Source organism: Castor canadensis, chromosome 12, assembly GCF_047511655.1.
Source record: "Castor canadensis chromosome 12, mCasCan1.hap1v2, whole genome shotgun sequence".
Taxonomy (NCBI): Eukaryota; Metazoa; Chordata; class Mammalia; order Rodentia; family Castoridae; genus Castor; species Castor canadensis.
In genome coordinates this window covers 11,924,019-11,937,088 of record NC_133397.1, presented here as the reverse complement: position 1 = coordinate 11,937,088, position 13,070 = coordinate 11,924,019, and the positions used below count along the sequence as shown (strand labels likewise).

General features: G+C 42.8%; 1 protein-coding gene across 1 annotated transcript; it reads right to left on the bottom strand.

Moving 5' to 3' along the window:
- Positions 1-7,898: 7,898 nt before the first annotated feature.
- Lratd1 (LRAT domain containing 1) lies at positions 7,899-12,411 on the bottom strand. Its single transcript, XM_020154254.2, has 2 exons — positions 12,164-12,411; positions 7,899-11,126 (listed from the first exon to the last, which is right to left on the bottom strand). The coding sequence occupies exon 2, from the start codon at positions 11,088-11,090 to the stop codon at positions 10,212-10,214; it is 879 nt and encodes a 292-aa protein (XP_020009843.1). The 5' UTR covers positions 11,091-11,126; positions 12,164-12,411; the 3' UTR covers positions 7,899-10,211.
- Positions 12,412-13,070: the final 659 nt, after the last annotated feature.

Sequence of the window (13,070 nt, the reverse complement as noted above, 5' to 3'; positions counted from 1 at the left end):
CTATTTGTATTGAGGGAATACTGTCAAAGTTAATAAATTTCCTGTTTTTTATTCAAAAGGGTATTTTTAAATTAAAAAACATTATTTACAATTGTAATATTTGTATAAGCTGTGAGCCAATGCCATCTCTTAGAGCTACCACTTCCTTCTCTTTGTGATTATTTTAACTCAACTACTAATTCTACTTTGGTGGAAGAGTCTGGGTCTTAAATCATGCTGTTCTCTGTATCTGGCTACTTGCCTCATGGAGTCTGATATTTTGGTTGTTTTCTCCCTTGATATTTGATTCAGCCCCCTTAGAACTGTCCTGTGACCCTGTCCTCCTGTCAATGATCTTGATCTCTCTCCTTGAGTAAGACTATCCCCTGTTAGTCAGCTCATCACTGCTTTGGGCCCAAACAACTCCAAGGAGTCCCTATATTTGCACAGCTCCCAATTAGAGAACTTGTCCCAACCCTGTGAATTGAGTCTTAAGAGATCAATCCTCTTATCAATTGCTGATCTTGTCTACAAAGATTCTATGGGAAATGAACTGACTGGCAAACAAAATGCTAATTTTGGTAATTTAACAGTGAAAGGACTTTTCCCTATACACATTTAATAAATCTTACTTCTACAGACTTTTGAAGACCAAACTTACTCTTAAAATGGCATTTTAAGCAATAATTAAGAAGATGGCCCATTATATTCAAGTAACAACAAATATTTATTTTTATTTATAACTATTAGTAAACATCTAACAAAAATATGTAATTGTTTTAAAAACATCATTCAAGTCCTCCTCCATGCCAGTGGATGAGTTTGGTTTCTAAAAGCTGATATATACTTTTAAAATGCTCCATCTTTGCTCTTCTATAGAAATTTTTAAAGAAACTATGCCTTGGTAATGACTTATATTCCAGGCTGTGGTGCAAAAAAGCTAATGGAAAACTGTCTTTTTTGCTAGATCTGGTTCTGAGGGTAAGACAAGGTTTTCTATCCACATGGCCTAAAACAAAGGCTTGCCTTAAATAAGGACCCAACAAATGTTTAAGAAATTGATTTTTGATTAAAACATTAATTTAAAAACAGCACTTACTGTTCTTGTAGTAGAATAATTGCTTTTGAATTAAATTAACTGATTTGAATCATATCAGTATGGTTGAGCATCAAATATAGACCAGATACAGCTACTAATGAATCAAAGATGATAATGCCAAGATCCCTATTTTGAGATTAAAACCTATTTCAGAAGGCAACTGGGTTCCCATTAACTTAAATCAATTGTGTTTAACATAGTTTAGTGATTGAAAATTGGAATATTAAATGGATAGAACAAATGTTAAATGCCTAGATAAAGTATTCAGGGAGCTCAGTGGGAGAGGATTAATTGGGCTGATGTTACTGTGGAGATGGGTGTTGTGGGAAATACGAGCTTCCCAGAACAGCCTGCGGTGAACTGAGTCCTTCTCAGGGCTCAGGATGATGAAGATTATGACACATGGCCAAGGAGGGAAGAAGATGTTCTGTAGGAATTAAACTGTTTGAGCAAGAGGGATACAACCACAAGGCTTTTGAAGAAAAGTAAGGTCTAGTTCATATGTTCCCAGTGAAATCACTGCAGTGGGTCCGGGGTGAAGCTTAAGAGGACAGACGTAAAGGTTGTGGAGAGGGAAGAGTGGGACCAACTGGAGAAGAGTTTGCAGGCTGTCAAAGAGTCTGGATTTTATCCAGTAAGTTATGCAAAACCTTTTGAGGAAGTAACAAGCAGAAAAGATTTAGTTTAGATTACTTATTTTGTGGTCTATAGAGGATGGAGTACCTTGCTCTGCTCCTGTTTTCTTGTGTCAATCCTGTCTCATAAAATTATACACAAATAAAGCAGATGCACACAAGGAGCACTGATTTCTAAAATCAGAATGGTGGTGAGGTTGCATAATGATAAATCTCCACTGTCTCCTTTGGAAATTGCTCCCTGGGCAAAAGCAATGTTTCAAGAGAATCCCTATTTATCTGGATTTCTAAGCCCAAATTAGTAATCATATTTAATTTTAAAGTACAATACTCTTGAGTTTTGACACTTTTTTCCTCAACAGGATATTATAACTTAAAATCTCAAATTAAAACCATAACCCAAACCAGACTAAACTATATTAAATGCCATGGAGGTGCTAAGAGAATAATAACTCCTGGAAAAGTGTGGGGCATTCTACCTAAGAGTTCCAGGGAAAATACCAAATCTAAAGGCATATATATTTCATAAGACATTAATTTAGTTACATTTTTAGCACTTAATTGCATTTCAAATTATTCTAGCTGCTCAATCAGCCTGGAGGTCAAATGCTATCAATCAAAGGAGGCTACTTTTCTTCAGTACACTTTCCCTTTCTCCTTTGTAATGTCAGGCAAACTGATTTTTTTTTCTTTCACCCCTGCTGAAGGTGTATTTGCTTAGTGGTAAGACTGGGAGAGATTTAACTTTTCAAAAGGTTTTCAGTAGACTCTTTTTGTACTAAGTGAACATCTCTGGCAGGCTAGGGCCATTTGCTGAGGTGGCCTATATGGATAATGCCTTGTCTCACATTTATTTCTTTCAAGTCGATCCTCAGCTACCTTCTAAATTTCCAGCTCTCAAAGCTATCTCACCTAGGTGGAAATTAAATAACCAAGAGGAGAAAAATCTGTATTGCCATCATGATGAAACTCATAAAGTTTATTCATTAGGAAATGTGCACACCAGTACTCCTAGGGTAGAGAAACCTTTTAAAATATATATGGCTAGTATCTTATCATTTGCAATATAATATAATATCATTTAAATTACTCATCATTCCAGTTTATTTTCTAAACAAAGTGATTTTCCCCTGTATGTTTGTTCAGGAGAATCACCTATAAATTGATGTGTACTTTTAGGTCATTCTTACTATGTAGAGTTTACTGCAGAGCCAACTGTTCTCTATTCCCCAGTTCTTCTTTCATTCATTCAAAAGACTCTGAGTAACTACTGTAAGTGCTAGACTTTGCAGCCAGGAGAAGGAGTAAGTCACAGTATTCCCCACCAGGCCTAACAGACATGGGAGAGACAGACACAAATATTTATAGTAGAGGAAACAGAGTCTGGGAGTGCTGGAACAAAGTACAACACAAACCTTCAGAAGAAAATGACTCAAGCCACCCTAAAGAGTAGCAGGGAGATTGTTCATGAAGCTTGGATGAATAAGGATTTTTCACTCAGCAATTGAGACTGGCAATTGAGTAAAAGGGAGAAGATAGGAAGTCATGAAAGCATCATGAAAATTACATGTTTTACATAAAGTCTTGTGTGGCCTAAGCATAAACTGAGAATGAGGTAAATGTAGCTGTGAATAGATGTTCACTCTATGGAGGATTCAGACTGCACACACTAAGAAGATGGGTGATTGATCCTGTGAGTGGTGGGTCTGTGTTTGGAAAGATCTCTGTGGCTACAGGTGTTTTGATAGAGGAGCTAGGTGGTATGGACAGGTGAGGGAGCTATGGAAAAAGCAAGGTGTAAAGTGGGGATCCAGATTTGGGTAAATAGCACATGGGATTAAAATTAGTATTATGGAGTATTTATGATTCTGTCTAGGGAAATATTCATAATGAGAACATGTCCTATAAAATACAATAAAAAGTGTATAAGAATGGAGGTGCATCAAACACCTGCCCAACTTCCCCTCTCCCCACTCAGAACCAATTCTCTCAGTGATCACAGGGCCTAAGAACTACTCTTCCTGAGGCTGCTCCTGAAATCTGTACTTGTTCTTGAGTCTGAATGTGGTTTTGGCCTTAAAAGACACAAAGCAATTGGTCAAAGCCACAGAACTGTGGGTAGGGAGTGTGTCCTTAGTTTTTTCTCCCTGAGTGGGATTGCCAGATAATGTACATTTGAATTTCAGAGTTTAAATTTAAGTATAAATTTAAGTTATAAATTTAAGTGTAAGTATGTCCTAAATATTGTATAGGACATATGTACCATAAAATAATTATTTATCACTTATCTGAAATTCTAGTGTAACTAAGAAACCTGTATTTTTATTGACTAAATCCGACAATCCTACTTCTGGTCTTTGCCTCCTTATGGCTCAGATCTCCTAGACAGAACTCCCACTGGGAAGTGAAGGCAGGAGGAAAGAGTGTGCTTTTGGAAGTTGGGATGTGTTATGAAATCATTGTCAGTATGACTCCCCCAGACTTTCACATCATCTAGAAGAATCTGAAAACAGTGAGTATGACCATGGGTGAAGAGCTAGTATGCTATAAGACTGTTGGAGGGAAAAATAATTTAGAAAAACTTATGTGTTAATGCAAGTATTAGTATACTTATAATTCAAAAAGTTCTCAATTTTCTCATTGTGGAATGACTAGAACACAAATGTCTGCAACATGTATTGCTGGCAGGAATTTTCTCAGGAATCCTATAACATATAAGTGGTACTCTATGATCTTCTCCTGTTTTGGAACATTGAATAAAGCTCAAATTAACTTTTGAAGCATTTATTTGTGCTTGAAACTTAGGGTACTGGCTGTACTCACAACTAATATTTTATAAGCATCTACGTTTTGGGCAAAATTAAGTTCAGAATTTATGTTCACACAAAAATTGTATTATAAAAGCCAATAGGCATAGCAATTATTTTAATATTTATTATATGAGTAATGTTTATTTAAGAAAACACCCACAACCAAACTATATCAAATCTAATTTTCCCAGAAAGTTAAGTGTGTATTCTAGTAAGTCTTTTCCTATATACCGAAGAAAATTTTTTGCCAAGAGATACAATAATAAGCTTCCTTCTGAAGGAATAATCTTGTGATTTCATGCAAGAAGAATCTTTCCTTCGGTGAATGAGTGATGAATTGTGAGACGGTATAGCCAGAATTATTAGTTTTCTTTCCTCTTTCTGACCAAATGACAAGAGAACATTTTCTTCTTTTCCTGAGCTCTCTGATTGCTTTTTTCTAGAAGCAAACTGAATATTCTAAATACTGTTTAACTGAAATCAATCAGACTTAAGCCTTTAAAGTATATTTCCATGAGCTTTCAGAGGAGTGAAAACCCTGCCAATTTCAGTGAGAGTCATTTTTGTATGTTCCCTTTCATAGATAAACCAAATGGTGTGCTTTCTGGGTTTCCTTTGATCAAGAATCACCAAAAACCACCCATACCAGAGAGCTGCCATAATCTTACATTTGTGTATTACCTACTGTGTTCCTTATCCCATCAGTCAGCAGAGATTGGAGAAAGTCCACAACCTGCGGGACCATTTCTGTGGTTGTTCTGCCATCAAAACAAGAGTCTTGAAAACTGCCCTCAGCAACAAGGGCAGAAAAGACTATTTTTTCTTTTTTTCCCCAACACATTTAAATACTTAGACCTCTTATATTGCAAGTTCAAATGAGGTAAGTGTACAACCTCAAAGGCTCAAAGGTAAACGTTAAGTTCTGAAATTGGAGAATCTCATCAATTATTAAATTGTTGGGAAATAGGGTCTTAGCTTTTCTACACTGTTTTCAGTTAGAATGGAGAGGAGGTATCCCCTGCTGACAAGCTCATTAGCTCATAACCTCCCCACTTCATCCTGTCCTTATTTTTCAATTACTTCTGTATCTTTTCAGCTTTCAATTTTTTTGTTTTTTTAGAAAAAAAAACAGAAACATCATTCCAAAAGCTAACCTACAGCTCCTACATTTATTTTTGCTGTTGTTTAGTTTTAGGCATAACTGCTTGCTATCCAGCTACTTATTAGCTATTCTGACCCCTAAATATTTTCCTTCTGTTTTTATTTATTTATTTATTGGCAGTACTGGAGGTTGAATTCAAGGCCTTACTCTTGTTAGGCAGATGCTCTATCACTTGAGCCACACCACCAGCCCTTTTTGTGTCAGTTATTGTTGAGATAGGGTGTTTCCGTATGCAACAGAGTATGGCTTTTTGCCAGGGACCAGCCTGGACCTCTATGTTCCTGTTTGTGCTTCTACACAAAGCTGGGATGACAGGCGTGTTCCATCACTTTCACTTCTATATATATTTTATCTGAAAATAAAAATTACTAGCTTTGGCCAGAAATGTATATAAGTGTGTGTGTGTATAAATATAAAGTATATATCTCTATATACACACAAATACATATGTATTCTGCTAATAACTAATAATTTTCAACCAAAATAAATTGACATGGGTCTTAGATAAACATCCTTTAAATGTAGCTCCACATATTTCAAGAAACCTGGAAGCATGTGTTTTTCACTTGTAGACTATTGTGTGTGTGGTAAATCATCTCTGAGAAGCAAACATGAACTAATGTCTCTTCATTTGTTTTAAAAAGAGAAAGCACTGCTGGGGATGTAACTCCACCATACACAAAGCCCTGGGTTCAAGCCCTAGCACCAAGAAAAAAAAAAAGAAGAAAAACACACTGTAACTGTTTAATTTATTGTTAATTTCACTTCAATTTGACTCTGCTCCATATATTAGATGGCTAAGATATTTAACTCTCAGGGCTGTTGGAAGCACATCAGAAGACATCAGTAATTCTTAAAGTGATCTTTAAGACCATCAGAATATACTGATAATTCAGGTTATTCACTATTTTGTAAAAATCAATAAAATGCTTTTTCTGAACAATGTCATAATTCAAACAAAAGCTTTCACCAGGAAACATGATACATAGAGGAAAGAAAACATGAAAAAATATAAAAATCTAATGAAATCACAACGTTATTGAACTTCAAACTTACTTCTGTGTTGAGATTGTATTTGACACAAGTGTTTCCTAACTACAAGTTAATACATATTACTCTTAATAAAATGTTGTTATGATAGGGGCGTAAAAGTTTTTTATGATAGGAACTTTCTGTGCATGTCAGTTTGTTTTTTTGATATCCTTTTGATATTTTTAAAAAACAAATGCATCATATATAACTTCTATAAGATTTCTCTTTTTAAAAGAAGAAATACATTTGGGGAAAAGGGCATTTCAGGGCTGGTTTTGTTTAAAGTATGCCAGCTTTTTGTTGTTGTTGTTTAAATAACAATAAAATATATACTAAGCACTCTGAGAAGTATCTGGTATCTGTCTTTTAAATTTTCTTTTTTTTGTTGTTCAGTAATAGTAGTTTGCTTTTCAGAATTGCCCCCTTGAAAATAGAGAAAGACTGGAGGATGAGGAGAGATTTGCTCTGCCCTGGACAGAAGCCATTTCCAGCTTAGCAACCTTACACCATGGAAGTTACTATGAAGTTGTGGTCTAAAACCAAGGCTAATTCCCGAAGCCTATTAAAATGTTAAGAGATTTGTGACTTGTTTCCTATGACTCTGATACACTGTGGAGCTGTTATAGTCACTCATCATAAAACTCAAGTGTGCCATGCCTTCTACAAAAGGAAATTCTACGTTGTTAGATTTAGTAGCATCATTAAATATGCCCCCATCATAAAAATCCTTTTTCTGGATAAAACTACTAGATAGTATCTTAAGAATACCCTCTCCATGGTGTACTATGATTAGAATTATTCTGCATTGTTTTTTATTAACATTGGCCAAGAGATAATAATTACTTCAATAGAAATATTGCTTACAAACCTTTCAAGTTTCTTCCATAATCATTGCTTTATTATTGTGATATATTATCATCACCAAATCCTTGAGAGATCTATATAATAATGAATGCTACTTACCTGCCCAACTTTTATTTTTATTGCCATCTAGTTTCAGCAAGTATAAGACTGATATGCCATTCCTCTGTGAGAGTGACCCTTTTAGTAAGAGAAATCAGATGAGGTGCCATTAGAGGAAATAGATCTCAGCCCTGGGTGTGACAGAGATTGATTCATGTTTTTTGCTGAAGTCCCACTCTTTGAATGATAGGTGGAAGATAAAACATCAAGGACTCCTGTTGGAACAAGTGCTCAGGATGGTGTTTAATACAGCAGGGAGCCAAGATACAATAGTAGGACACAGTAAAGAATATGGAAAGTGTAGATACAGTACAGAATTTTCATTTATGATCTGCAATCTGTATTTGCCAGAGGAATAAGTAAGGGAAATAAATGACTTTCAATTCTCCATACATGCAAAGATAAGTCATTGTTACAAAAGTTTTGCTATTGTATGTGCAGAAAGAAAAGCATATGCATTTAAAACATCTTTTAAAAATAAATCACTCGATAGACTTAAGAAAAATACTTTAGTTCATTGATTTGACTTTCTGATTCAAGATCAGGAAATGAATCCTGAATGAAAACTGGAAAGGAAAATAAACAAGAAACCCCACAAAACAGAAATGAATCATTTGCCATGGAAAAGGCATTTCCAGTCTCAGCTAACCTTGACTAATTTTTATTGCATTACTGAAATGCCAAGAAACTGGCTTTGGCCATGTATTTCCTGTTCACTAAATTATAGCTGTCAATATGCAATTGCTTACAACAGTTGACTAAACACCATTATTTGACAAATTTCCTCAAAAGAGACATAGATGCTGTAAGGTGTCCAGCACAGGAAGTCAAGTAACAGGCTAGGGATGCAGCTGGAAGGGACATGTTTGTAAACCTTTGCCCAAGGAAGGAGTTTCACACAACCTTAATTTTTGGAAAAACACATTTTTTTCCTGATCCTACAAGTGCTTCCCTGTTTTCAGGAATGAATTATGGGAATTCATAAAGAAGAATGGGGAAAAGCCACAAAATGTAGACTCATTTTTAAGGAGATCAGGAGGAGAAAGAGAGAGAGGAAAAAAATGCAAATGTGAAATGATAATTAAACCCTCATGGAACCTGCTAGCAATTTCCACCAAAGTAGTAAACCCCTTAACAGACAGAAATTCAGTACAATATACACATTAATTAACAACTCCACCATTACTAGGGCTGCTGTTTAAAGCCAAAAGAATTAACTACAATATTCAAAAACAGAATTCTCATAAGATCTGAGAAAAATAGAGTGAAAAGGCAATGTTAGCTAAGCTTTTAGCTAAATCCATTCCTAATGGCCCCCAGTATTTAAACTATCATGGATTAAAGCCATGAAAATAAAAATTTCAATTTGAAATTTTATTAGCATGTTGCTAAAATGGTCAATAAAAGCATCAACACGGTAGGCTTTGTTGACATAGTTGGAAAACTGCTGTCTCATTTTTTTTTTTTAACTTAATCTCCACCTCCCAGCTTCTAAGATCTCTATGTTAGGAAAAGCCAAACTGAATATACTGGCTATGTGTTGTCTCAGTGCTGGTTTCTGGAATGTTGCCGGGTCCTCCCCCACCCCCATTCCTCCAAACCCTTTAAAAATATGACTATTTTTGAAGTGCAGCCGGAGGAGGGAGCAACCAAGGGTTTGGAACGATAATCGCCCTTCTCCACACATTCAAGTTCCCAGACACTAGGTGAACTACGTCCTTTTCCGGGGCGGGGCCAGCTGTCCTCCCCAAATTAGCTGCGCAATTTTCCTCCTGGGACTGGGAAGCTTTTTTCTGCCATCTAGGGCGGCTCACCCGCAAACGGGTGGGGGTGGCGTCTGCCTCCTTCGGTGCAAACAACAGGAAGCAAAACCTATCTAGCTTCGCCCAGACCCTAGAATACCACATCAGGAGACCTGGGAGCTGGAAGGGTCCCAGACAGCCTCGGGGTAACCCAAAGTCCCGAAGAGCTCTTCTCCTGGAACTAATCCCAAGAGCACAAGGGACAGGCTGGATTTCTTGTCAATTGTGCGGTCTGGGTCTGGGGATACATCCATACAGGAACTGAACTGTGCCCCGAAAAGACCAACTCTCGCCTGACTGGCTAGTGTGTGCGTATTTGGGGCGATGACGGCCCGTTTTTAGGAAAGGGTACTAGTTTCCCGGTTGGGTGAAAGTCACTGACCATTGACTCTCGGGAAAGTCACGTCCCCGCTCTCCTCTGCCCATTCCTTCCCCCCACCCCCCCGCCCTTACAACTCCGGTGAAAAGCGCGCGCCGAGCCTCCCAACACCGTCACCACCTCTGGGCTCTCGGCCAGGGGCGCGCAGCTGCGCCCTTTCAGTGCCGGGGGCAGTGCCTGAGACTTCCTACCGCTTGCCGGAGGAGCGCCAGGCTGCGCCGCGGCACCCGCCACCCGCGGTGGACGCGTAAGGGCACGGGGGAGAGAACTGCCAGCTGCAAAGCCGGGCAGCGGGGGCCGGAAGGGAGCGGGGCGCTGGGAGACAGGCGGGGCAGGCAGTCCCTCCGCCGCTACGCCTTGTCGTCCACGAAGTCGGCCAGCTCCTGGAGCACTCGCAGGCGGCCACTGGCGTCGATGCGGCGCTTCTCACGGATGAGGTCTTCCAGGCTGTGAAACCTGGCCGTGTGCACTTTGTCCTCCCCCAGGTGCACCTTGAGATAGTACTGCTGCTGCGGGGGCTGCGTGCCGGCCGGCACCTCCCCTCCGGCTTTGAACTCCCGCTTGCCAAAGCGGCACCAGGCGGCGAAGCTCTCCGAGTTCGTCCAGCAGATCTCCTCGCTTTTGAGGCCCAGGTGGCCGCAGGCGTTCTGCACCACCAGCTCGGCCACCAGCGGGCGGTAGCGGTACCAGCTATTCACCACCCGGCCCACGTTGGCCGCGCCCGCCTCGTACAGGCTGTCCTGGCGGATCTCGCCTTGATGCAGGTGGATAATCTGCCCGCCGCCCACGTAGACGGCCCAGTGCGGGGCGGGTGCGGGCGGCTCCGGCGCGGGCTGCAGCCACAGCAGCTCCAGTAGGTCGCCGGGCTCGCAGAGCGCGGGCAGCGCGGTGACCGGGTAGACGCTCAGGTCGGCGCCCTGAGGGCCGCCGGTCACTTTGGAGAAAATGCATTCCTGGCCCCGGAAGGCGGAGAACTGAGTCTCGTTGAGGACTAGCTGGTGCAGCAGGTGGTGGTGATGGCGGCTAGGGCTCTCTGGGCAGGGAGTGCAACCTGGGGGTGCTTTCACGCCAAACTTGTCCGCCTGCCCGCGTTCGTCCAGGTCCTCCTCCTCATCCGAGAAGAAGTAGGCGACCCCGACCCGCAGCTCGTCTTTCTCAATCCCCGATGGGTCCCCTGTGGGCAGCTCGCTGTAGTTGAGGTGGGTGATGCGGTCCAGTTGGTTGCCCATCAATGACGCGGCGAGACGAGGGCCAAGAACTGGGATCTGCGTAAGAGAAATAGGCACTATCAGAATCGGGGTGACCCTCCTGGCGTCCCTCCCCAAGATGTACAGTTCCCTTGGGACCTGCCGCCTGCCCAGGAGACTGCAACTAGAGTCACCTGCGCCAGCTGAGTTCTCTGTCTCTCCCTGGAGTGTGTGTGTGTGGGGGGGGTTGGGGGGGTACGCAGAAGAAGCCACCAGTCGGCGGGCCATAGAAGACGACACTATTCAGTCTCCGATCCTGTCCAGGAATCCGGTGTAACTCCCGCAAAAGAAAATGCAGGCGGATGGAGAACGTGTGAGATTCCAGTGGGGAGGAGAACTGGGGTTGTGGCAGCATGCAGGAGGGACGCCACCGAGAAAGGACCAAAGGGTTGTGTTGGAAGGGACTGAAAGGGCGCCTAGGGCCTCAGAACTCAGAGCAAGCTCTGCTCACATTTCGGTCCCAATCTTCCCCAGCTCACCTCCTAGCTTTGTACTAGGTCGCACCCAACCCTGACAGTGACTCTCACAATAACTGCACACATTTACAGGCATTGACTTGACCCCAGCAAAATTTTGCACACTTGGAGTCCAGATACTCACAGGCTGGTACGTACACCCACAACGATAATGTCACACACACCCACAATGACAAACCTTAGCACTGGCACACTTAAAACCCCCCACATTCGTACACAATTCCAGACCTGCGTTGGCACACTTGCCAATGCACGTACACTCAAAACGCCCGGGCACACCTGCTCACGCAGGCAGGTGCACTCTGCCCCTTACTTTGCTTGCCTTCTCTCCAGCAGAGCCAATCGGACTGCGCCAGGGCGAGGCTGCTCTGTCTAAAATAACCTAACAAAGAGACAGGGGAAGGTAGGGGAAACCAGTGAGGGGCATTAGTGCCGGTGGATTGTATGTGTGTGTCTGTGTGGTCTGTAGAGGCCCACTTTCAGCTAAAAAGATCCCCTCTCCCTTCTACCCAGAACACAATCCAAACAATCGAACGAAGAAAAACCATTTCCAAGGCAAAGAAAACCGGTTCTCCGTACCCGTGATTTCCCTGCTTCCCGAAACCCCAAACTCCTTTAAAGTCTCCTCGTCCCCATGGGTGCTGCGGAAGCGGCGGTAGCGAGTGAGTCCTGGTCGGCGCGTGGGGTTGCAGCTCAGCTCTATCCCGCGCGGAGCCGTGCGGTGCGGTGCGGTGCGGTGCCCAGCGCGGTGTGGGTGCGCTAGTGTCTACGCTGGCTGGGGCGCTTGCTCCACCTGGCCAGTCCCGGCTCGGCTCTGCTTTCCTACAGCCGCGCGGAAGACTCTAAGTAGCCCGAACAGCCGGTTCCAGGTTCCGCCCCAACACGCGCTCATTGGTTGGAGCAGGTGACCTGGGTCTGTCAATCTTCTCCGGAGGGGGAGGGATCGGGGGGCGGGTCTCCAGTCCAGTGCGCTCCACCCCTCCCTGCCCCCCTCTCCCACTCGCGAGCACACTGCCCACGGGAACGTAGGTGTGAGCGCCGGCTGGGAGCGCGCGAGGGGCGTGGCGCTCCTGTACCGCGCTGCTGCGCTCCTCCACCCGCGGCCCCCAGCAACTCCGAGCTGATTGAAACTGAGAACACAGTCCGCCTGCGTTCGGTGTTCCAGCAGGAAAGCTGAGTCTGGGGGTGGGAAAAAAAAAAAAGAAAAAAAACCCCAGCGCATCCAGCGTGGCCCAGGAACTGCGAGTGGCTGGGGAGTGGGGGTGGGGGTGGGCAGGGAGCTACATTGTCTGAGGCGGGTGCCTGGGGCTATGTTGGGACCCCGGAGCCCTGGTTCCTGATGGCCCTTGGCTTGCAGACCCTTTTCCTGTCCAACACAGACACCTTTCAAATTCCGCTGATGGCAGTCAGAGCCTTTCCCTTGAGCCAAGTGAAACTGATGACCCAGCGTTTGCGCCTGATGGACAGAGCGGTGTCAAAAGCCACC

Excerpts from the sequence above, each read along its gene's own strand:
- Lratd1 (XM_020154254.2), bottom strand. The coding sequence starts at position 11,090 with ATGGGCAACCAACTGGACCGCATCACCCACCTCAACTACAGCGAGCTG.